Source organism: Herpailurus yagouaroundi, unplaced genomic scaffold (genome assembly GCF_014898765.1).
Source record: "Herpailurus yagouaroundi ecotype Mexico unplaced genomic scaffold, PumYag 195, whole genome shotgun sequence".
Lineage (NCBI taxonomy): Eukaryota > Metazoa > Chordata > Mammalia > Carnivora > Felidae > Herpailurus > Herpailurus yagouaroundi.
The window spans coordinates 19222849-19245175 of record NW_024412426.1 but is presented as its reverse complement, the minus strand read 5'-3'; the positions used below and the strand labels follow the sequence as shown (position 1 = coordinate 19245175).

The 22327-nt window shown below is 41.9% G+C and overlaps 2 protein-coding genes, 1 long non-coding RNA gene and 10 other non-coding genes across 15 annotated transcripts in view; 1 reads left to right on the top strand and 12 right to left on the bottom strand.

Moving 5' to 3' along the window:
* The window catches only part of DARS2 (aspartyl-tRNA synthetase 2, mitochondrial), a 29510-nt gene extending 19586 nt beyond the window's left edge, over window positions 1-9924 (top strand). For 2 of the 3 annotated variants that reach the window (XM_040446754.1, XM_040446755.1), the window contains 5 exons: window positions 1964-2116; window positions 4712-4930; window positions 5147-5257; window positions 7035-7110; window positions 8579-9924. In XM_040446754.1, the coding sequence (XP_040302688.1) occupies window positions 1964-2116; window positions 4712-4930; window positions 5147-5257; window positions 7035-7110; window positions 8579-8793 (774 nt within the window). In that variant the 3' untranslated portion in view covers window positions 8794-9924. The remainder of the gene's footprint in view (window positions 1-1963; window positions 2117-4711; window positions 4931-5146; window positions 5258-7034; window positions 7111-8578) is intronic. The other variant, XM_040446756.1, reaches the window with a different exon arrangement.
* LOC121011932 (uncharacterized) lies at window positions 1412-3219 on the bottom strand. The gene is made up of 4 exons (XR_005781861.1): window positions 2809-3219; window positions 2269-2446; window positions 1974-2175; window positions 1412-1872 (listed from the first exon to the last, which is right to left on the bottom strand). It is a non-coding gene; the product is annotated as an uncharacterized LOC121011932 (long non-coding RNA).
* Window positions 9925-12041: 2117 nt separating the features above from the next.
* Window positions 12042-12909, bottom strand: LOC121011699 (40S ribosomal protein S27-like). Its single transcript, XM_040446298.1, has one exon. The coding sequence runs from the start codon at window positions 12468-12470 to the stop codon at window positions 12210-12212; it is 261 nt and encodes an 86-aa protein (XP_040302232.1). The 5' UTR covers window positions 12471-12909; the 3' UTR covers window positions 12042-12209.
* Window positions 12910-18271: 5362 nt separating this feature from the next.
* Window positions 18272-18348, bottom strand: LOC121011945 (small nucleolar RNA SNORD81). The gene has a single exon (XR_005781872.1). It is a non-coding gene; the product is annotated as a small nucleolar RNA SNORD81 (small nucleolar RNA).
* A 158-nt stretch (window positions 18349-18506) lies between these two features.
* Window positions 18507-18585, bottom strand: LOC121011947 (small nucleolar RNA SNORD47). Its single transcript, XR_005781874.1, has one exon. It is a non-coding gene; the product is annotated as a small nucleolar RNA SNORD47 (small nucleolar RNA).
* A 717-nt stretch (window positions 18586-19302) lies between these two features.
* LOC121011951 (small nucleolar RNA snR60/Z15/Z230/Z193/J17) lies at window positions 19303-19383 on the bottom strand. The gene has a single exon (XR_005781878.1). It is a non-coding gene; the product is annotated as a small nucleolar RNA snR60/Z15/Z230/Z193/J17 (small nucleolar RNA).
* Window positions 19384-19544: 161 nt separating this feature from the next.
* On the bottom strand, window positions 19545-19629 carry LOC121011946 (small nucleolar RNA SNORD79). The gene has a single exon (XR_005781873.1). It is a non-coding gene; the product is annotated as a small nucleolar RNA SNORD79 (small nucleolar RNA).
* Window positions 19630-19933: 304 nt separating this feature from the next.
* On the bottom strand, window positions 19934-19998 carry LOC121011955 (small nucleolar RNA SNORD78). The gene has a single exon (XR_005781882.1). It is a non-coding gene; the product is annotated as a small nucleolar RNA SNORD78 (small nucleolar RNA).
* A 246-nt stretch (window positions 19999-20244) lies between these two features.
* On the bottom strand, window positions 20245-20305 carry LOC121011950 (small nucleolar RNA SNORD44). Its single transcript, XR_005781877.1, has one exon. It is a non-coding gene; the product is annotated as a small nucleolar RNA SNORD44 (small nucleolar RNA).
* Window positions 20306-20613: 308 nt separating this feature from the next.
* Window positions 20614-20680, bottom strand: LOC121011954 (small nucleolar RNA SNORD77). Its single transcript, XR_005781881.1, has one exon. It is a non-coding gene; the product is annotated as a small nucleolar RNA SNORD77 (small nucleolar RNA).
* A 219-nt stretch (window positions 20681-20899) lies between these two features.
* On the bottom strand, window positions 20900-20982 carry LOC121011944 (small nucleolar RNA SNORD24). The gene has a single exon (XR_005781871.1). It is a non-coding gene; the product is annotated as a small nucleolar RNA SNORD24 (small nucleolar RNA).
* Window positions 20983-21142: 160 nt separating this feature from the next.
* On the bottom strand, window positions 21143-21204 carry LOC121011956 (small nucleolar RNA SNORD75). Its single transcript, XR_005781883.1, has one exon. It is a non-coding gene; the product is annotated as a small nucleolar RNA SNORD75 (small nucleolar RNA).
* Window positions 21205-21842: 638 nt separating this feature from the next.
* On the bottom strand, window positions 21843-21922 carry LOC121011949 (small nucleolar RNA SNORD74). The gene has a single exon (XR_005781876.1). It is a non-coding gene; the product is annotated as a small nucleolar RNA SNORD74 (small nucleolar RNA).
* Between the last annotated feature and the right edge of the window lie 405 nt (window positions 21923-22327).

Sequence of the window (22327 nt, the reverse complement as noted above, 5' to 3'; positions counted from 1 at the left end):
TGTGCTGAGGTAGATTCTCAAGTAACTTCCAGGAAGGCCGGCAAGAGATAAACTTGCTGGTCCAAGAATGTCTTTATGTTCAAAACCTCACATTTGATTGCTGATTTGACTTTGGGATAAAATCCTGAATTCGCAGTCATATCCCTTTAGAGTAGTGCTGTCCAACAGAACTTTCTGTGATGGTGGAAATGTTTTGTATCTGCATCATCCAATATGGTAGCCATTAGCCAGCATAGGTATCCAGTGCTTGAAATGTGACTGGTATACCTGAGGAGCTGAATTCATTTCATTTCATTTCAATTAATCTCAATAGGTACCTGTGAGTGCTGGCTACTGTATTACCCAGCAAGCCTTAGCTTGTTGAAGGCATTGTTTTTTTCTCTTGTACCTGTTGTTACTGATGAGAAGCCTGATGCTTATATGAATTTATTCCTTTGTAGCAAACCTGATAGTTTTCCTTTGGAAGCATTCAGCCTCCTGATTGTTCATGTTCTGAAATTTCAGTTTGTGTACCTTTGGGTCATTTTGCATTCAGTGTGTTGTACTCTAAAAGCCAATGTGATGGCTCATGTCTGTCATCTGTGGAAAATTCTTCTAGTACTAATTGTTTTGACTTCATCATTCTCTGTAGTCTTTTTGGAATTTCTTTGATTTCTATTCGGACCTCCTTTTGTAAATTGTACATCTCTTTTTTTTTCTGTGTCCTTTCCCTTCATTCTCTTTGTCCTTTTCATTTGAGAGATCTCTTCAACTCTTCTGTTGAATTCTTTGTAACCAATCATTTTTATGTCCCAGTGGCTGTTTCTTGGTTTTTTCCATCATACTTTATTCTGCTTTTATTGGTAAAGTATATTTTTCACTGCCTTTGAGGATTCAGGCCTTACTCCTTTGGTCCCTAAATTATCTCTTTCCTTTCAGGTCCTTTTTTTTTTTTTTTTTTTAAAGTTTATTTATTTATTTTGAGAGACAGAGAGAGAGAGAGAGAGAAAGAAAGAAAGAAAAAGAAAGAAAGGGAAAGAGTGTGCATGGGCAGAGAGAGAGGGAGAGAGAGAGAGAGAGAGAGAAAGAAAGAGAAAGAAAGAAAGAGAGTGTGCATGGGCAGAGAGAGAGGGAGAGAGAAAGAGAAAGAAAGAAAGAAAGAAAGAAAGAAAGAAAGAAAGAAAGAAAGGAGAGTGTGCATGTGAAAGTGAAAGAAAGAAAGAGAGTGTGCATGGGCAGAGAGAGGGAGAGAGAAAGAAAGAAAGAAAAAGAAAGGGCAGAGAGAGAGAGAGAAAGAGAGAAAGAAAGAAAGAAAGAAAGAAAGAAAGAAAGAAAGAGAGAAAGAAAGAAAGAAAGAAAAAGAGAGTGTGCATGGGTAGAGAGGGAGAGAGAGAATCCCAAGCAGGCTTCACACCATCAGCACAGAGCCCGATGCAGGGCTTGAACTCACAAGCGTGATCTCGGAGGTCATGAGTTCAAGCCTCACATTGGGTATAGAGGTTACTTAAAAAGATTTTTTTTAAAGCTGTTTGGGAGCACGGGGTCCTCGGAAGAGCTTTGTGAATGGGTAGGATCAGTTTAGTGGGAGCAGCAGAGTCGTTGCCCATTACCCTGGGAAACCAAAGCTTCCTAAGAGTCCTGAGCCTCTCTAGGCTTCTGCTAAAATCAGTTCCTTCTTGTGCTGAGGCCGCTCCATTTTTCTCCAGGCCAGAGCTTCCTGTGTCTTGCTGCTTTGATCCTTCCTATTCTGTTCCCTTGCAGCCTGCCACAAATCTGCAGTATTTCCCCACCTTATATCCCCTTTCATTTTTTCATTATGTTGAGATTCCTTTTGTAATTCATTTAGTATCATTTCGAAGGGGTTGAGGGAGGGAATGAAGACCATCTTCAGTTCTGTGGGGAACAAGAAATCTTTATATACTACAGGAAAAGTAAATCAACCCCACTTTAAAAAAAAAAATGTAAGTCTTTTTCTTTATCACAGGAAGTCTTACCTGTATTCCCAAAAGCCAATAGAAACTGGAATTCTCCAGTTGCTAAGTCCATAATGGAGGAGCAAAGATCAGAACTAATCAGACTGATGGAGATCCAAGAGGACGGTGTGGTCCTGCTCACGGCCGGAGAGCACAGGAAAGCAGTAAGGAGCACTACCTCTAAATGTCTGTGCTGTTGATGCTGAACGATGCCTCTTTTCTCCTGCATGTATAATACATACTTAAAAGTGTTCATTTCAATAAGTGGAGCTGCTCTGCATGAGTTTTTATATTAATAAATGTTTTCGGCACTTACCATACTGTATCAAAACTAGAGTGTGTTTCACCAGCTACCAGCCTCCATTAGCATTGTTCACACAGGTTAGATTAGGAAGGCCACTTAGGTAAAGGGCCATCGATCTTCACTGTGGAAAATATTTTCATTTTCGAGATGTTGCAGATTAGGAAGATTTGGGAATCCCAAACTTTTGAACCTGTGGAGGGACAGATGAGATGCTGGAAGGCTACTGGGCTGGCAGACATCTCTGGCCCTGCTTGGTCAGGGCAGGACCCTCTTCCTCAGGAGCAGCAGCCGGGGGTATTGTGTGCCACCACACTCTGGCTAAATCTCTGTGCTTAAGGAGATCTGTGTAAGACTGGATTTGGCCATAGAGACTATGTAAAAACATACACAAGTATGGAATAGAAGTCAAGCATGAATGTTGAAAATATACTGGAAAGGTCAAGTGTAATATAAATTCATTCTTGCACTAAAGTATGATTCCTTTATAGCATTGGTGTCTGATTAGTACTTTATCAAGTTCATTCTTCTAATTTGTATTTGCACCATACATACCCTTGTTTCCTTCCAAAGGAGAAGTTTCAGAGTTCAGTTTCAGTGCTAAATGTACCCCACTGTCAGGGTGCCTAGCTCGCTCCATCTGAAGAACATCTGACTCTTGATCTCAGGGTCATGAGTTCGAGCCCCACGTTGAGGGTAGAGATTACTCTGAATGAATGAGTAAATAAGAATTAAATAAGATCTAAAAAAAATTTTTTTTAATAAATAAATGTAACCCACTCTCCTTCCCCTCCCTTGCAATAGTGGAGTGAAGAAAGGTATTTAATTACAAATCTGTTTTGATGCCGCCATCATTTTTCAATGAATTAATTAATCAACATTATTTTTGTTTGGGGTTTTTTTGGTTTTTGTTTCTTATTTTAGACCAAGTGTGAGTTGGGGCAGAGGGAAAAGGGGCAGGGAGGGAGAGAGAAAGAGAGAGGAAGAAAGAGAAAGAGAAAGAGGAAGAATCTTAAGCAGGCTCCACACTCAGTGCAGAGCCCAATGCAGGACTCGATCCCACAACCCTATGTGACCAGAGTTCAAGAGTCGGACCCTCGACTGACTGAACCCCCCAGGCGCCCCCTCAACATTATTTTAGAATACTAGACATGAACATCACTGTTAAACTTGCTAGGGAATGTCCACTTTATTACAGATTGTGGGATTTTGTATTATACAGAAATCCTGCTGCAGACTCATTTGACCATTCTACTCTCTCCTAGTATGGAGTGAAACTACTGGCATTCTTCTCTCAGGAAGGTATCATTCTAATTCCTTGAATGAACTAGATTTCTTGAAAGAACTAGAAACCAGACTTAGGTGGAATAGCATTAGCATTCTGAATATGTCACAGTGCAAGTACCCTGTGTGGATATTTAAACGTAAGATGAAGAGGCTATAAAGTGTCGCCTGTGCATGTCTCCAGGCACGGTTTGTCCTGACAGGCCTTTTTCAGGGAAGTTCTGCTTATCAGAGTTAGCACTCAGGAAGCACTTCCCATTTTCTCAGCACTGTTCTCAGTACTTTGTGCATATTAACTCATTTAATCCTCATGCCAGCCCTACTGAGAGAAGGACTGATATGGCTACCATTCCAAGATAGGAGACCTGAGGCACAGAAGTTAAAAATCTGCTCACACGCAACTAGGAAGTGGAGGACCCAGAGCTCTAACCCACAAAGTCCGGTTCCAAAAGTCACACTCTTAAACTAACCTCTAATCTGTACTGCCCCTCTAATAATAGCCAACATGTATTGGCCATCAGCTGTGTGCCAGGCGCTCATCAGAGCCTCACACGACCCTTCAGGAGCGGTAAGGAAGACAACACAATAGCTGCCAGTCGTATTGCACCTTCCATGCCTTGTCTCAGTCTTCACGACGGCTTTCGGAGTAGGTACATTTATCTCCATTTTACTATAGAAAAAGCTGTAGGGAAGTTAGTAGGCAAACTGAGACACACCCAAGTCAGTCAAGCTCGGGTACCTGTGCTCTCAATCACTTTGTCATCAAATCCTACTCAGTCGGCTGAGTCTGACATTCTCAACCACATTGCGGTCAGATCATCCTCAGAGCTGTGTCTCCTGAGAGGCTCAGAGTGTGTCATCTATTTTTTTTTTATTTTGTTTTTAATGTTTATTTATTTTTGAGGGCGGGGGAGGGACAGAGAGAGAAGGAGACACAGAATCCTTAGCAGGCTCCAGGCTCCGAGCTGTCAGCACAGGGCCTGATGCGGGGCTCCAACTCATAGACCATGAGATCATGACTTGAGCCGAAGTTGGACCCAGGTGCCCCAGAGTGTCATCTGTTCATTTCCTGATCCCTTCCCAGAGGATAGCCTGACTACAGAGTCCAGGTTGTGTCATCTGCTGTCTACTCTGTCACTGCAGTTAACTCAGTGGTTGTGTTTTCTGTTCCCAGTGCTCTGTTTTGGGAAAACTACGACTGGAATGTGCTGACCTTCTAGAAGCAAGAGGATTGGTGCTCCGTGACCCAGCTCTGTTCTCTTTCCTTTGGGTTGTGGATTTCCCACTCTTCCTCCCCAAGGAGGAAAATCCTGGCGAGCTGGAGTCAGCCCACCACCCATTTACTGCTCCCCACCCCAGCGACATCCACCTCTTACACACTGAACCCAAACAGGTACCGTATCGGTACTTCCAGTTTAAAAGGAAATGTGGAAACAAGGGCAAAGAAGTTCAGATTTCACAGTCTGACCCGGTTCTGGAAACCTCGGAAAAAATTGTCGGGTTCAAGCCCACAGTTAATACATTGTCTCTAAATTGCTGTAGCATCTTCAACGTGTAGAACAGAAAATTAGAAATTTTCTCTAACATAAAGACTCTGTGAATCTTCTAGGTCCGTAGCCAACACTATGACTTGGTTTTAAATGGCAATGAGATAGGAGGTGGTTCTATCCGAATACATGATGCAGAGCTCCAGCGTTACATTCTGGCAACACTGCTAAAGGTGACATCATCTCTTAACCTGCTTTTTTTTTTGGTTTAACTAAAATATTTGCTGTTTTAGCTGGTGTTGGTGGTATAGTGGTGAGTATAGCTGCCTTCAAGAATGTTTGTGTTGTTTTTTTTAATTTTATGAATGAAGGATTCAGTAGTTACAGAATAGTGTTGGCTTGTCTCTCTACTTTTACTGAAGACTTTGAAAAGTAAATGATAATAAAAGCTGTTTATTAGTGCTTACTATATGTGCGAGGCAGTAGGTACTTTATCTGCATTGATACATTTAATCCTCACAATTACTTTTTGAGATATACCCTTATTCTGCCCATTTTAAAGATGAGTGACTGGGTGGCTCTATTGGTTAAGTGTCTGACTCTTGATCTTGGCTCAGGTCATGATCTCACGGTTTCATGAGTTCAAGCCCCATAGCACAGAGCCCACTTGGGATTCTGGGATTCTCTCCCTCCTTCTCTCTCTACCCCTCCTCCACATGCACACATATGCGCGTGTGCTCCCTCTCTCTCACAATAAAAAAAATAAACATTAAAAAAATGTTTTTAGGGGGTATCTGGGTGGCTCAGTTAGTCAAGCAACAGACTCTTGATTTCAGCTCAGGTCATGATCTCACAGTTTGTGAGTTCAAGCCTTATATCAGGCTCCACAGCATCAGTGCAAAGCCTGCTTTGGATTCTCTCACCCTCCCTTTCTCTGTCCCTCCTCTGCTCACTTGCCCTCTCTCTCTCTCTCTCTCTCTCTCTCTCTCTCTCTCTCTCTCTCACTCCCCCCAAAATAAATAAATAAACTTTGGGAAAAAAAATGTTTTTAGGATAGCCTGGGTGGCTCACTCAGTTGAGTATCTGACTTTGGCTCAGGTCATGATCTCACAGTTCATGGGTTCAAGGCCTGTGTTGGGCTCTGTGCTGACAGCTCAGAGCCTGGAGCCTGCTTCGGATTCTGTGTCTCCCTCTCTCTCTGGGAGAGCTCCCCATTAGCTTTAAGGTCATGGTGAGGTCCCTTAACTTTTCTCCTCCCAACTCAAGGCATCCAGCCATCAGTTTCCCAGCTGATTTTCTTCCTTTCATTGTTAAGCTTCTTAAATGAGTCCATGGAGAATTCACCGCTTCTGCTTCTTCCCTCCCACCAGTGGTTCTCAGCCCTGCTGCACATGAGAACGGAATCAACGGCAAAGTGTCAAGAATAAAAAACCAGCCCACCAGTCCACACCAGACCAATTAAATAAAAAGCTCTAAGTGTGAGACTTTGGCATCTGTTCCTTAAAAGGTCCCCACCTGTTTCTGATGTGTAGCCTGGTGAGAGAACCATTGTCAGATACACTTTCAACATATCTACACACATTGACCCACATGAGTTAACTTGCAGAGCCACCAAACCCAGTGGCCTGTTCTTGGCCACCAAGCTGTCCTACCTCCCAGGTGTGTTTGACACCATTCCCCTCTTACTAATGTTCTCCTCCCCTGGCCCTGTGATAGGACAGTTTCTTGCTCTCACCCTACCTTTCTGGGCTCACATCTCCATGTCCTGAATTGGTGTTATTCTGTTTACGTTATCAGTATAATCTGTGACTGCGGGCCCTGGCACTGAGTGCCAGGCATGTCTCTACATGTTTTAATATCTGTGACTTGTCATAGTCTCTTGCTAAACTGTCAACCTCTTAAGGTATTTTTTTAACTTAGCTTTATTTTCCCTTTAGCACCTAAGCTTACTGTGCGGCATTCGATGGACCCTCAGTGTGTGTTCACATTGAATTATGTTTTGAATTTCAGGAAGATGTGAAATTGCTCTCCCACCTACTCCAGGCTTTAGATTTTGGGGCGCCCCCTCATGGAGGAATTGCCTTAGGTAAACAATCTATCCTTTTACAAGCTAAATTTCATTCCATAATCCTATGTCTCAAATTTGGGCTTAGTTTACAGGCAGGGGCGGAGGAGGAGAGGGGGTAAAAAGGATAGGGTGCAAGCCCAAGAATATTATAAGAATTTAAATCTGTATTTTCATTTCATTCATATATACTTAAAGTGTATTTTACCAGTTAAAGATAAAACTTGACTGATAATTTGCATTTGAAAGATTTTTTTTAATCGAATAGAACTTCAGTCTTAAGTCAATATTTCTCAAATGCCTGGGGTCTCACAGGCACATTCATAGGAATCTGGAAAGCACTGCTCATTCTATTCAGCTTGTGTGAAAGTAGGAATATGCCAGTGCTCTCTGCCATGGTTACTTTGTTTTATCAAGCAAGAAAGAGTGTGAGAAATTCTCAGAAGCTCACCTAGATTGTAGGCCCTCGACAGCAAGGACTTCCATCTGTGTTCTTGCAGTGCCCTGCACAGCATCTGATTTTTGTCAACCTTTAGAAAACCGTTGCTAAGGACTAATTGCTGTGACTTAATTTGAGCATGTCAATATTCATCCTGAGCACTTTTCTAGAATGAGAAAAGAACCTCTCAAACAAAAGTTCCCTAAAAAGGCAGGGAACTATGCTTGGCCACAACTTGTTAAAGATTCTTATTTAGGGGCACTTGGGTGGCTCAGTCGGTTGAATGTCCCAACTTCAGCTCAGGTCATGATCTCACGGTTCATGAGTTCAAGCCCCACATCAGGCTCTCTGCCTTCAGCCTGTCAGTGCAGAGCCCACATCAGATCCTCTGCTCCCCCCAACTTCCCTCCAAAATAAAATAAAACTGTGCTCTCTCCAAAATAAAATAAAATTAAATTAAAGTAAATAATTTTTTTTTAATTCTTATTTAAAAGTTCTCTATAACAGGGACACCTGGGTGGCTCAGTCAGTTAAGCCTCTGACTTCGGCTCAGGTCATAAGCTCATGGTTCATGAGTTCAAGCCCCGCATTGGGCTCTGTGCTGGCAGCTCAGAGCCCAGAGCCTACTTTGGATTCTGAGTCTCCCTCTCCTTCTCTGCCCCTCCCCTTCTCATGCTCTATCTCTCAAAAATAAATAAACATTTAAAAAATTCTAAAAAATAGTTCTCTACAACCTTTGTAGAAAAACTTAGTGATTGGGGTGCCTGGGTGGCTCAGTCGGTTAAGCGGCCAACTTCGGCCCAGGTCATGATCTCGCGGTCCATGAGTTTGAGCCCCGCGTCGGGCTCTGGGCTGACAGCTCAGAGCCTGGAGCCTGTTTCAGATTCTGTGTCTCCCTCTCTCTGACCCTCCCCCGTTCATGCTTTGTCTCTCTCTGTCTCAAAAATAAATAAACGTTAAAAAAAAAAAAATTTTTTTTTTAAAAGAAAAACTTAGTCACTTAACCTTAGGTTACATTCTCATCTGTTAACTTTGATATTTTACTTCCAGGTTTGGACAGACTGATATGCCTTGTCACTGGAGCACCAAGCATCAGAGATGTCATAGCCTTCCCCAAATCCTTCCGGGGGTATGACCTCATGAGCAATGCCCCAGATTCTCTCCCTCCTGAGGAACTGAAGCCCTATCATATCCAGGTCTCCTGGCCAGCAGACTCAGAAGCAGAAAAGAGCTCATTGAATCAGCCATATCATCCAGAAAGCTGAGCTTTTCAGCTTTGTCCTCTTTGCTTCCCCAAGGCTGAAATCAGATGTGGAGTTCTGCCACAGGTCTGATAAGTGGGTCTTTAGGTGGAAGGAACCCAGACAACATTCTTTACCACAGTAAAGAAACAGAAGGTATCCAATTTTTACTTGATAACATGCATTATTAGGATTTTTTTGTTTGGGACTTCTTTTGTAGTTTCTGACTTGGTGAGGTGTAAAGATGGCCCTTTCTTGGAGAATTGAACAGCTTAGTGTTTCTTAATCATGTTTTTCATACCTGGATAGTTAGTTGTCCACTGAAGACAAAGATAATCAGACCATGTGAAACGTGGGGAAATGCTTGCCCCTTTAGTCCCTTTTGATGGAGGGGTCAGTTCAACCAGCCTTATCAAGAGAATCCTGTAAATTAAGCTAGATAGTGACATGTTGACTCTCAGCATAATATAGTGAGAAGCAGCAGGATACAATGCAAAAAAAAAAAAAAAATCACTGAAATGGAAATCACAGAATCTTAATGTTTCACCTTGAACAAGTTACAGAAACATCATTTAGCCTCCTTTCCTGCTTGTATGAAATGGGAACACTACTTGCCCTGGCTCCCTCACAAGGCTCTTCTTGCCAGAACCAGAGGAGAGGATGTACGTGGAGGTATTGTGAGTGAAAATGCTTTGAAAAACTATGAAGCATTACACAAATGTAAGAAAATGGGACTATTTATCTGTGAACAGATACAGATACATCTATGTATTTTATAGTCTAAGATTAAATAAAACTGATTATCTATAGCATAAAAAACCAGTAATTTTATTAATCAGTACTCTATTTATGTTTCTATTTTTAAATATAATTATTGGGGTACCCAGCTGGCTCAGTCAGAAGAGCATGCAACTCTTGATCTCATGGTTATAGGTTTGAGCCCCATGTTGGATGTAGAGATTACTTAAAAAAAAAAAATCTTTAAAAATAGTAATTATTTTTAATCCCTGAATAACACTTCTCCTTAATCATAAGTAATTGAAAATATTGACCTTAGGCCAACTTCGAATATATAGAAAAGTAAACACAGAGGCTATTGTAATTTTCTTATACATTCTGTGACATAAATAAAAGCTTTTAATTATTTAATAAGTATGAAATGAGAACAAGGCCTTGATTAATGAAAATGTTCTTTTCTACTTTATCTTCACTTTTGCCTTGACATTCTTTTGATTTATAAGTACCAAGTATTGGGGTGCCTGGGTGACTCAGTCGGTTAAGCATCTGACTCCAGCTCAGATCATGATCTCACGGTTTGTAAGCCCCACATCGAGCTCTATGCTGACAGCTCAGAGCCTGGAGCCTGCTACAGATTCTGTGTCTCCCTCTCTCTCTGCCCCTCCCTCACTTGGATTCTGTCTCTCTCTCTCTCTCTCTCTCTCAGAAATAAGTACAACATTAAAAAAAAAAAAGTTAAGTATCAAGTATCAGTCTTCTATCCCTGCCTATTTTTCTTAGTGCTCTAAAAACAGTGCAATCCGATGGTTGTTTCTGTTTGGAAAATAAAATCATCTTCACTTCCAGGCCTAATCTGTGATGCCCAGTAGATCAAGAGTGTGAATGTTCTTCACAGCTGCAGAAAGTGATTCACTGTTAGGTGGAGCTTTTCTCTAAAGTTTGTCCTTGAACCCTATCTCCCCATCTGCGAGTGTGCTCTGGAGAGAGAAAATTCTTGTTGGCAGGGCTGTCTTGGTGAGAAAGGGTGTCCAAGTCTGCCTACCCTTTCTCAGTGAAGTTCCAGAAATTCCTTTTAAGAGGTGGGAAAGTGCAGTTCACATCCATTTATCCCCCATGAGATAAATGTAACAAACTCACTATTGACTGTGTAAAGCCTAATTCTGACCAAAATGTTGTCTTTCTATCCTGGAAATGAGAGTTACAGAAGACACCTGAAATCCAGAGGGTATTTTCTCGGCTGCAAATACCAAGGGCCCCCTGTCCTCAGAAGTCAAACAATCCTGTATTGTTATCTGAGACCTAGTCATTTTGGACATCACTCAGCTTTTCTTCAGTCTTGCCTTTCAAGAAGAAAACATAATGCTTATTCTGAAATCCAGGGAAATGTCACTCTTTTAGATCTTTATCATTGAGGTGGGGTAAAATTTTAAATTAAGTCTTTTCTCAAAAAACTAAGGAACTACTTAATGATAAGATTGAAAACAACACAAGTAGGATTTTAAAATGCACAATCTGATTGTAAACTGGATGCTGTATTTCAAATCCTACCTCCCCACCTTCGTAGGGAATTTAGATTTATCCTGTGGTGCCAATTTTAAAAACAAGATACGCAAGTGCCAGCTACAACATCAATGGTTATTATTGGCTTCAAGAGAGCCTTGTCTTATGAACAATTTCTCCTCATCAGGGAGAGGTTTGGCAGATGATGAGTCTGATGGTATTACTTTATGCTCTTGGGCTTTGGTTGAATAAAATAGTGTGTCGATACAGCTGCTCTGTCTTGTCCAGTATTCCCTTCTCCAAAGAACCAGAAGTCTGTAACGGCTGATCACATTTCTTGCTACTGTTTTTTTAAGTATAAACCATTCCTCAAAATACTGCCTTAAGGATACTTTTTTCTTATTTTGAGGAAAGCAAGTTACTTTGTAACACAAGAAATAACCAGGTACACAGTAAAAATACCTGATGGCACAGCTGTATAATAACTGCATACATAATTGTTGTCATGCGATAGTGCATGTCTGAGTCACTCCTAAGACAGTGAACTTAGTTAGAAAGAGCCTGCATGAGGGGCACCTGGGTGGCTCAGTTGGTTAAGCCTCCAACTTCGGCTCAGGTCATTATCTCACGGTTTGTGAGTTCAAGCCCCACATCAGGCTCTGTGTTGACAGCTGGGAACCTAGAGCCTGCTTCGGATTCTGTGTCTCCCCCCCACACCCCCTTTTCTTTTCCCCCTCCCCCGCCTGTGCTCTCTCTCTCTCTCTCAAAAATAAACAAACATCAAAAAAAAATTAAAAAAAAGAAAGAGCCTGTGTGAGTTAGACAAACCTGAGTTTAATTCCCGCTTTACCATTCTCTAGTTATGCAGCCTTACCCAGCCATTTAACCTCTGTAGGCCCCTGCTTCTTAACCTAGAACAGCAGTCCTCAATTTTTTTGGTCTCAGGACCACTTACAATCTTCAAAAGTTATTAAGAACCTCAGAATGCTCTATAGAGCTCTTTCACTATGGTAGCAATTAAGATTTGTTAAATATTTTTTTGCCCATAATCAAAACTTTATTGAAAAAGACACCAAAATAGATCACTGTTGTATACCTTACAAAATTAAACATAATTCCAGTATTTTGGTAGATTAACTGGAATTACTGAACTAATAAGGCTTTCTGTGACTTAACACAAATTCAAGAGGTTGTGTGGATCATTAGTGTTGCTTTCTTCTAAATGAACACCCCTCTGTGAGTCTGGCCTTTCCTCCTGTGGGCTGGCATGACACTGCTGAAGGGCCTCCACAGAGAGCCACAGTCTGAGCATGGCTGAGAACCGTGATAATCTTGGAGCAACCTGGACATTTTACATCCATAATATAGGAATTTGGTCTTTGAACTAGCCATTTCGTTTCACGTTTTTTCTTTTCCTCTTCCGAGGACGAGTGCTGTAAATCTGTAGCCACAGGCCTGTTCATCCTTTCACAAAACTCAGCAAATTACACACTTCACATATATGCAGTTTATCATCTATCTTACTGTAACATTCTAAAGAATAATCTTTTAAATATACAAAAAAAAAAAAAAAATCCAATTCAGATCCCAACAGGACACCTTTCTCTTTTGGGGGAGTAGATGGGTCTTGAAGAGCAGATTGTAAAATTTCTATGGAAAAACAAAGATCCAGGAGTAGCCAAACACTGCTGCCTGTACCTGAGGAAGGACAAGGTGAGGGCATCTTCTCACTAGATGTCAGGAAGGATGGTAAAGCTAGAGTGATGAACAGGTATTGGTAGAAACAGTGAAAGTTCAGAGACTTTTGTATATATGGAAACAATTACTAAGATAGCAAATACCTGGGGACACACACACATTTAAGTCATGACCTGTCAGTCATTTATTTTTTTTTAATTTTTTTTTAACATTTTTATTTATTTTTGAGACAGAGAGAGACAGAGCATGAATGGGGGAGGGGCAGAGAGAGAAGGAGACACAGAATCGGAAGCAGGCTCCAGGCTCTGAGCCATCAGCCCAGAGCCCGACGCGGGGCTCGAACTCACGGACCGTGAGATCGTGACCTGAGCTGAAGTCGGACGCTCAACGAACTGAGCCACCCAGGCACCCCCCTGTCACAGTCATTTAAAGATGGAATCGAGAATCCATGGTTTATAATTCCAGTTTGCCTGAGATTATAAGAAAGTCAAGGGCAGAAGCCTCATTGCAAGACCTGTCCTTAATTGTTTTGTATGTAGTAGGGCTGAGTTTGACCATACCAGAGTCTTGGATTTAATGCCTGGAAGAAAGGCAGCAAGTCCAAAGTAAAGCAAGATATGAAAAACTTCCATTACATTTAGAATACATTTCTTTAGGGACCTTTTTCCGTTATCAGAAACATTATTTTTGCCATCAGGTGCCTGTCTTTTCTACCATGCCAACTGATATCTACACTCTAAAAATGAATAGGGCCACATTGTGTTACCATAAAAATTACACGAGCCTGGAAATAGTAAAATAAATTTTTAACAACTTATTCCGTTTTAGTTACACAGAGGCACAGATCCTTTCCTCAAGTGTTGTGTATGAAGGTACCCAGTTGAGTCCTTGACGTATATCCCTGACTATAGTGAGTGCCACATAAAGGTGGTTTTATTATATGTAACATTCCTTTTCCCAGACATTCCAAAGTCATCTTGTAAACATATACTACTAGTCCAGGGTGCCTGGCTGGCTCGGTCGGTTAAGCACCAACCTCACCTCAGGTCATGATCTCAGTTTGTGGGTTCAAGCCCCATGTCGGGCTCTGTGGTGACAGCTCAGAGCCTGGAGCCTGCTTCGGATTCTGTGTCTCCCTCTCTCTGCCCCTCCCCAGCTCGTGCTCTTTCTCCTGTCTCTCAAAAATAAGTGTTAGGGGCACCTGGGTGGCTCAGTTGGTTAAGCATCTGACTTTGGCTCGGCTCACCATCTCACGGTTCATGAGTTAGAGCCCCACATCTGGCTCTGTGCTGACAGCTTGGAGCCTAGAGCCTGCTTCAGATTCTGTGTCTCCCTCTCTGCTCCTCCCCAACTCGTGCTCTCTCTCTCGAAAATAAAGACTAAAAAAGAAATAACTTTTTTTAAATAAACATTAAAAAAATTAAAAACAAAAACACATACTAGTCCTCAGTTTTATGGTCAGATCAAGAAAGTGAATCTGGTGGGGTGGCTGACTGGTACATGAGAAGAGCATGCGACTCTTAATTTCAGGGTCATGAGTTCAACCCCATGTTGGGTGTAGAGATTACTAAAAATAAACTTCTTTTAAAAAAGCGAATCGGGAGAAACTTTTGTCTCAAAGGTCAGCTCTATCTTCAAAATATATCCAGCATCTGATCCTTTAAAAAGGATCCAGCAAAAGCTTCCTACCCTTGCGTCCTTATCCTTCAGCAGTCTCAGTAAGGGTCCCATCACTCCTCTGCTCAAAACCCTCCAGTTGTTTCCCATCTTAGAGAAAAGCCAGAGTCCTTACAGTGGCCCCCAAAGCCCTCCATGACTTGCCACCTGCTATCTACTGACCATCTCCTCCTGAGCTCCCTCTCTACCACCCACACCGGTGTCCTTGCTTTTCCTGGTGTTCCCCAGTCATGAGCCCACGTCCAGGACTTTGCCCCAGCTGTCACCTAGCAGCTTTTCTCCAGAGAAGTGCACTGTTTAGTTCCTAATACCTCAAGCCTTTGCTAAATACTTCCTTTTTTGGTGAAGATTTCCCTAACCACCATATTTGAATGAGCTCCTGCTGCCCACCAGCATGCTCTGCCCTCCTTTCCCTGCTTTATTTTTCCTCTGTAGTACTAGATTATTAACCACATTCCCTGATATACTGTATTTTGTGTATTTTAGTTTGTTTGCCCCAGTAGGATATGAGCTCCACGAGGGCAGGGATTTTTTTGTCTGTATTGTTCTTTCTAATGCCTATTCCCAGCACTACTTGGCATATAATAGATGTTCAAAAAACCTCTCTTGAGTAAATTAAATGATCGACTAATACAGGCAGGGGAGGGCATGCTGGCAGCTTATGGTAGCTTAACTCTTAGCAAGCGTTGACCTTTTAATTTTTTTTTACATGTTAATTCATTTTCATTAATTTTTTTTATTAAAAATTTAATGAAGTATAATTGACAGTGTTACACAACATAGTTATTCAACTTCTTTGTATGTCGTAGTGGGCTCCCCACAGGCGTGGCTACCATCTATCACCACACAGCGCTATTACAACACCATAGACTAGACTCCTTATGCTGTCCCTTCCATCCCTGACTTATTTATTCATTCCATAACTGGAAGTCTGTATCCCCCACTCCCTCTCCACTCTGACAACCATTAGTTTGTTCTCTGTATTTATGGGTCTGTTTCTGCTAGCATTAACCTTTCAGACAATGGCTTGGGATGATTAGGTCACTAGAACACAAGTCCAGTCTCAGCTTTTTCACCTGTGCAGCACGGTACACTAACGCTTTCCATAGCTTTACACCAGGAATAAGAGAGAAGAAGGAAGCACAGTTTATCACTTCCAACCAAGCTCAGGAGCATGAGGATACCTTTAAAATACATAAAGGGGCGCCTGGGTGGCTCAGTCGGTTAGGCGGCCGACTTTGGCTCAGGTCATGATCTCACGGTCCGTGAGTTCGAGCCCCGCGTCGGGCTCTGTGCTGACAGCTCAGAGCCTGGAGCCTGTTTCAGATTCTGTGTCTCCCTCTCTCTGACCCTCCCCTGTTCATGCTCTGTCTCGGTCTCAAAAATAAACGTTAAAAAAAAAATTAAAAAAAAATTACCGTACAGCTTTTTGAAAGATGAAAAAAGTGTATCTACCTAAAAGCTGCAACATCTGAAGGATAAATAAGCACTAGTTTGGAATCCTGGAACCCAACTTTCTAGCTTGAGAGCATAACTGCATGGGGATCCATTCTTCATGTGCTTGGCAGGATATGCAGTCAGCAAAACATCATGTACTAAACTGGAACTGCTTTCGGGTAGGGTGGAGTCAACTAATGGGTTATTTCCATTACACTCAGTAACTTACATGGGCTCTTAGTAATGGGTGTAACTTTCAGGGAACCAAATCAAATATAAGCATAAATGTAGGTATGTTATTCAAACTCGAGTTACCAGGAACAGTACAGTACTCTACACAACCCATCCCTCACCTGCCTCAGTGTAGAAGCACTGTGACGGGTTATAGGATTATGGGTTCCAACCATTGGAGGGCACCTCGTAATTTGAGTAGTACTAACTCCCACTCAGTGCCAGAGGCTAAGGTCACATTAGGGTTTTTGCTGTGACAATTTTGTTTAGAGGGGCAGAGGGAGAATCAGGATCCACTCAGTACAGAGCCACACAAAGCTGGATACCACGACCTGAGCAAAAATCAAGTCAGAAGCTCAACTGAGACACCCAGGTAGGTGCCCATCTTTTTAAATCAGCCCAGCCCCACTTTTGGAGATCACGGTGTCTTGTGTTCCATTAACCTCCACGTCTTTCCCAATCTTTCAAGCTAGCTCTCCCCTGACCCTAAGTATATTATGTATTAAGACTTTTCAGACCAGAAGGCAACAAGACTTTTAATATTCCTGCCTGTAGTGGTTTTGGCCCTCCCTTCCAGTCGTCCAAGATAATTATCCTCAGTGTACTCGTTGTCAGTTAAGATATGCTACTATATGTTCTTAGCACTACCACTTACTGTACGGCCTCTGATAACTTGATCCTTTAAGGCCGTTTATGTGCAATAAAACACCTTTAACGTATAGTAACATTCAAAACTTACTATTTTTCTCTTCCCTCACTCAGGCTTATTAAATGAGATTGGGCTTCTAATACACTAGAGATGTCTTTTTAGATTGCGTTAGTCATTTCAGAAGAATTCAACCAGCCATGAACTCATCTACTTGTAGTCACCCAAGTCATAGCCTATGATAGAAGAGGCCAATTTCACTGTGAGGATCTTTTGGCACCCACTAAATTTCTAAAAGACTGACCTAATCCATCTAACACTGACTGCCTGAATGACAAGCTTGGAAATACTGCAACAAACAAGATTTAAATCCCTTTCACGGAGTTTACATTCTCCTAAAGGAAACTAAGAATACGTAATGCCAAGAAAGGTCACCACCGGTGGTAAGAATGAAAAGGGGGAGAGCTGAAGCCAAGTGATGGTTCCTGCTTCAGAGGGCCTCTCAGAGCCTGTTGGGAGACACTGGGGTGGCCACTGGTACCAAAAGCAATAATGAACCATGGATTATCTAACCTTTCCTGTAGAAGGAATTTAAAAGATTGAAGTGATGTCAATGTGACTATAGGAAAGTGCTTAACAGAATTTCCTCACTCTGAAAGCACGAAAATTCACCTCCAACAGACCCAAACATTTGGAGTGACCATCTTGTCATCCAAATAAATGCATGCAACATCCTCCGTGTTTTAGAGAAGAGAATGTGCAAGTTGGGGAAGGGCCAAGGGAGGTAACCTTAGATATGGGGCACTGAGCTGCCCAGGCACCCCTGCAATATCTTGTTAAAATCCTAAATCCTGTTTAAAGTCCTAAATTGCAAAACAAATGTCCCCACACACTTCAAGTAGTAAATTAATGTGATTTCAGATTTTTAGTATCTGGGCTCTTATGTTGCCAGAGGCCAAGCAGTTTCACTAATTTACAGAATACAATAGGCAATCCGTGGTCAATGTGAGATTCTGACTTGCAAAGTCAGCACTCCTATTTCTTAACCGCTGTGACCATAGTATTTGTCCCATTTTTAAGCTTTCTTTTAATATGTGGTGGGGGGCGATAACCAGGTTACTTCCCTTGCACCATCTATCAACACTTGCAGAGACCCACCACCATCGTGCTTAATAGCAAGCATTTTGGCACAGGATTTCACATTCAGCCCCTTAGAAAATTTCTGCACAATACACAGCTCATCCTTCAGATCATGCCACCATTCTGCATTCTACACCTGAAAAGGGCTGTAGTTTATTTTTCTGCACCTTCAAGCCCAAGGTATCCTATAAAATACATCTCAATGTCAACTGTTTTAAGCTAATGTCACAGGGTCTTAATTACAAAGATATAATTTTCCTTCCTTCATCCCATTAAATTGAAATCAGCACTCTTGATCAGATGGTTTATAAAAATTTATTGATATTGAAAAGCTTGATCTTCTATCCCGTGGGCATCCATCCAGGTGCTGGAAGGACAAAGCAGCAACTTTTAGACACATTTTTATGTTTTAATTCTAATTGTATTCTGAATACACAGAATATCAGATCTTTTATAATCATCAAGTGATCAGTGAGAGAGTTCAAGTTGGAGTGAGATCATCATGTATTCTGGATTAAGACAACAGTACTAAGGTTTTTAAAGTCTCACCTTTCAACTAGCAAGCTGCTCTCATAACTGGATCGCTGCCCTCACAAATGCCCTTAAAGCAATGATGGCAGGTTAATCATGGTGAAAAAAACAAAAACCACCCCACATGATGTTTGCTAGTAACCTCAGAAACAAAAATGGAACGGTTTTATGAGTGATATCATTCGGTTTCATTTGGCAGAATCATTACATCACTGGTTACATGCTAACTTATCACATATACCACAGACCAACTTACCTCTTAATGTTCAGGTTGACAGTCTGCCTGTTTGTAAATGTTGGGGGGGGAAAAAGCCATTTAAAATTTGTACTGGTTTTCCCCATTTTTAACTTTCTGAAAAGTAACATTTAGGGCAGCAAACCTATTCTACACAGACAATGGTGGATGTATCACATTGTCCAAGCCCATACAACGTGTAACACGAATGAACCTTAATGTAAGCTGTGGACTTGGGCGATAATGGTCTCATTGTATATTCATAATTGTAGCCAAAGTCTCACTCTAGTGCTGAATGTTGAGGAAGGTGTGAAGACCAGATGTATGGGATCCTACGTTCAATTTTGTTGTCAATATTGAAACTGCTTTAAAACATGAAGCTTATTAAAAAATTACAATTTCCCGGCAAAAACTTTACCTGTGCTCCTCAAAATGTGAAATCGTAAAATTGAAACATTTGGGGTGCCTGGTGGGCTCAGTTAATTAAATGTCCGACTCAGGTCATGAAGTCAGGGAGATGGAGCCCTGCACTGGACTCTGCACAGAGTGGATTCTGTCTCCCTCTCTGCTCCTCCCCCACCCCTCAAAATAAACTAAAAAAAAAACATTTGTATATAGCCACTAGTTACCCCAACCCTGAACGTTTCCTGTGGTAGAATAAATGGCTCGTTTTCAAGGGTATGGATAGGGTTGCTGCAGCCAGATACGTCAGATAGGAGCGAAAGACAATGTTGCTCATCACTGTCAAGTCTGCTGAACTATGTTCTCATCACTGTATCGGCTTTAAACCACTTCATATAGACACCCAACTTGAAACGACTATACCTTGGCTTAAAACTCCTCATTCCGGGCCTCGTGAGCCACTAACTCTTCACACCTGCAGAAAATTTCGTCAAATTTAGTTAACAGGTAGTAACAAGTGGATTTCTCAACTTTTCCAAATACTGTTTCAGCGTTTAAGAAATCTTCACTCTTTTTCAGAGAGATTCCCATCTGTTTTTAATTTCAAAAATCATCACTAACAGTATCTTGCTTGTTAACCAAAAAAGGTTTAGAGAATACATACCTTTATATAAAAAGTTCTTCAAAATCAGCACCTGACCAAAAAATAAAAAAAAAAAAAATTTAAATGCACTTCACAATGGCTGAATCTTCCTTGAAACACCAGGACACACTTAACACATTATAGCACATTTCAGCAACCAAAGAACTGTTTTGTCTTACCCCAAGCAAGCCATCCAGGATAGTGGCCAGTAACCTAGAAAAAAACAAGACACTTCGTTAAAATGTTAATTATCACCGAATTTTTCTCAGAGTTATTTGTCACAGGGTTCTTCAGTGTTAAATTTGTCTACATGCTCACTTCAGGTCAGACATTTGGTCAACATCATTTCAAAAACCCCATTCACAGCATGCTCAACATGCACCCACTAAGTAGCCACAGTAAACTAGTTAACTTGGTAGTTAGGCATTCTATTTCATCAGCACTCAGTTAAGTTTTGAGCTTACTAAAATGCTTAATACTTACCAAAATAAATCGTTGCTCCAAACATGACTGAGACTCAAGTCCACCTAAGAAATAAAGACAGTTTCACAAGAGGCAAAAGATGAATTTTCTCCCTACAACGTCAAAAATGCCTGAAATCAGGTAGAGCTAATTAAGACCTTCATGTTCAGTCAGTATTTGCTTATCATCATCCAGGCTGCTTTTTACAAATCATGAGTGTCCTAACCAATGGTAACAGGACAAGGGTCTGGCATGTATTTACTGCATTCAGCAACGCATTCAAGCACTTGGTGGTAGGAGTGCTTTCTGTGCATAAGGCACTCTAAACAGCCATTAGCTGTACTGTGATGTTTGCCCTGTTACCAACATTTAGCTCCATTACAATTCTGCTCACCTCCTCAATTTCCAGCCAACTCCCTTTAGCGCCTACAAAAAAAGGAAGGAAACTAGGTTAATGACATTTTGCTTATGCTATTAACAGCAAACCAATTTTCCTATCAACTTCGATACATCAGATAGATAGCTATCTCTTCATGATCCAATCTGCTGAACTATGCAACCATCATAGTATCTGTTTCAGGTTGTAAGCATTTCATACAGAATACCAGAGTGTAGGCATTCAGATGTAAAAAAAAGAATTGAAAAGGACTGGGTAAACACGGACTATCTAAAAGGTTCCTCACCTGTTTGCCCATGGGTAGCATGTGCAACTTGAACTTTAGGACCTAGGAAGAAACAGCTTCATGTAAAAGTAGTGTCAATCTCCAAGTTCTCTAAATCACCTTTTGTGTGCCTCAGTTAAGTGTAATGGTGGTAGTAACTCTCGTCATTCTCACAGTCAAGAGTAGCAAATATAATGTCATCATTGTAGCACATTTAGTGGACTTTCAACCTAACTTTCCTTGGTGAGGGAATTTCAGTAACTTACCTTTGCAGCCGTTTTCACCCCTTTGGCACAGAACTAGAAAACAAAGAGCATCCGATTAAACATACTGCGCAGCCAAAGTAACTATCAAGGTTTTAGGTATGGTTAAGCCTCAGAATAGGATTTTTCAGAAATCCCTTCTGTCCACTACTCTTAAACCATCACAGGCTTAACAAAAGACCCCACCTCCAAGGAGATCTGATTCCTTTCCACTGTATTAACCCGTTTCTTACCTGCCTATCAGAAGCCATCAAAAGCCACTTTGCATTCGTGCCCAGCACCATTTCTAGGGAAAAGATTAGGATTCTTAAAAATAACCATTTTGTTCTGGGGCCCCCGGGTGGCTCAGTCCTTGAGCATCCAACTCTTGATTTCTGCTCAGGTCATATCTCACCGTTTACGCTTAGAGCCCTGCGTTGGGCTCTGCGCTGACAGTGCTAAGTCTGGTTGGCATTTTCTCTCCCTCTCTGCCCCCCGCCCCCCCCCCCGGCTTGCTCGCTCTTCCCAAACAAACTTTGAAATTAATCATTTGTTCTACAGCCTAAGCATATTTCTTTTCCTATCACCTATACCACATATCGTTTACACCACCCATAATTTCACGACTACAAAGAGCGCACTTAATAGTTTACAAAAGGAGCAGTGCAAAAAGTTAAAGCTGGAAACCACTTAAGTAAATAATGGTGCACTGCGGAACGCAGCCATTCAGAGAAGCACGTGGACTACCCCAACTGCCGGCTTTCCTGAGCAAAAGGCCGAAGGAGGCCCTGGCCGAGATTAACAAAATCCCACTCGGGTGACTCGGCACGCGCCGCCATCAGAGCCGTTGGCGTTCATCAACAGTCTCAGATGTCCCTACCAACGCAGGCTTCATCACAGGCAGGGAACGCGAGCCCACGGGTTTTTCCGCAATTCTGCCCGAGCGGTAGGATTTAGGCCGCGCCCGCACCCAAAACGTTAATCTTCTATCATCTTCATCTTGGGAACCCTCCAAAGGCCCGCGACCGGACTACAAATACCAGTTAGTTTAAGATGACTTTAACTACCAAGAGCTGAAGGCCTCGAGCCAACAAGCCATTAAGCAAAATGATCATATACATACCAACGGCCAATTCCCAGCCTCGAAAGACCGAGATGGGGGCCAGGTGCCAGTATATAAGGACGCTTTTTCATGACGTCATGACGCACCCTCGCCGGCTTCAGCTCCTCCCCGTCTCCACCCGTCATCTCTTCCTCCTCCTGCAGCCACACCTCCTTCCTCTTAGCCCGCCCCTTGGCCCCGCCCCACCCGCC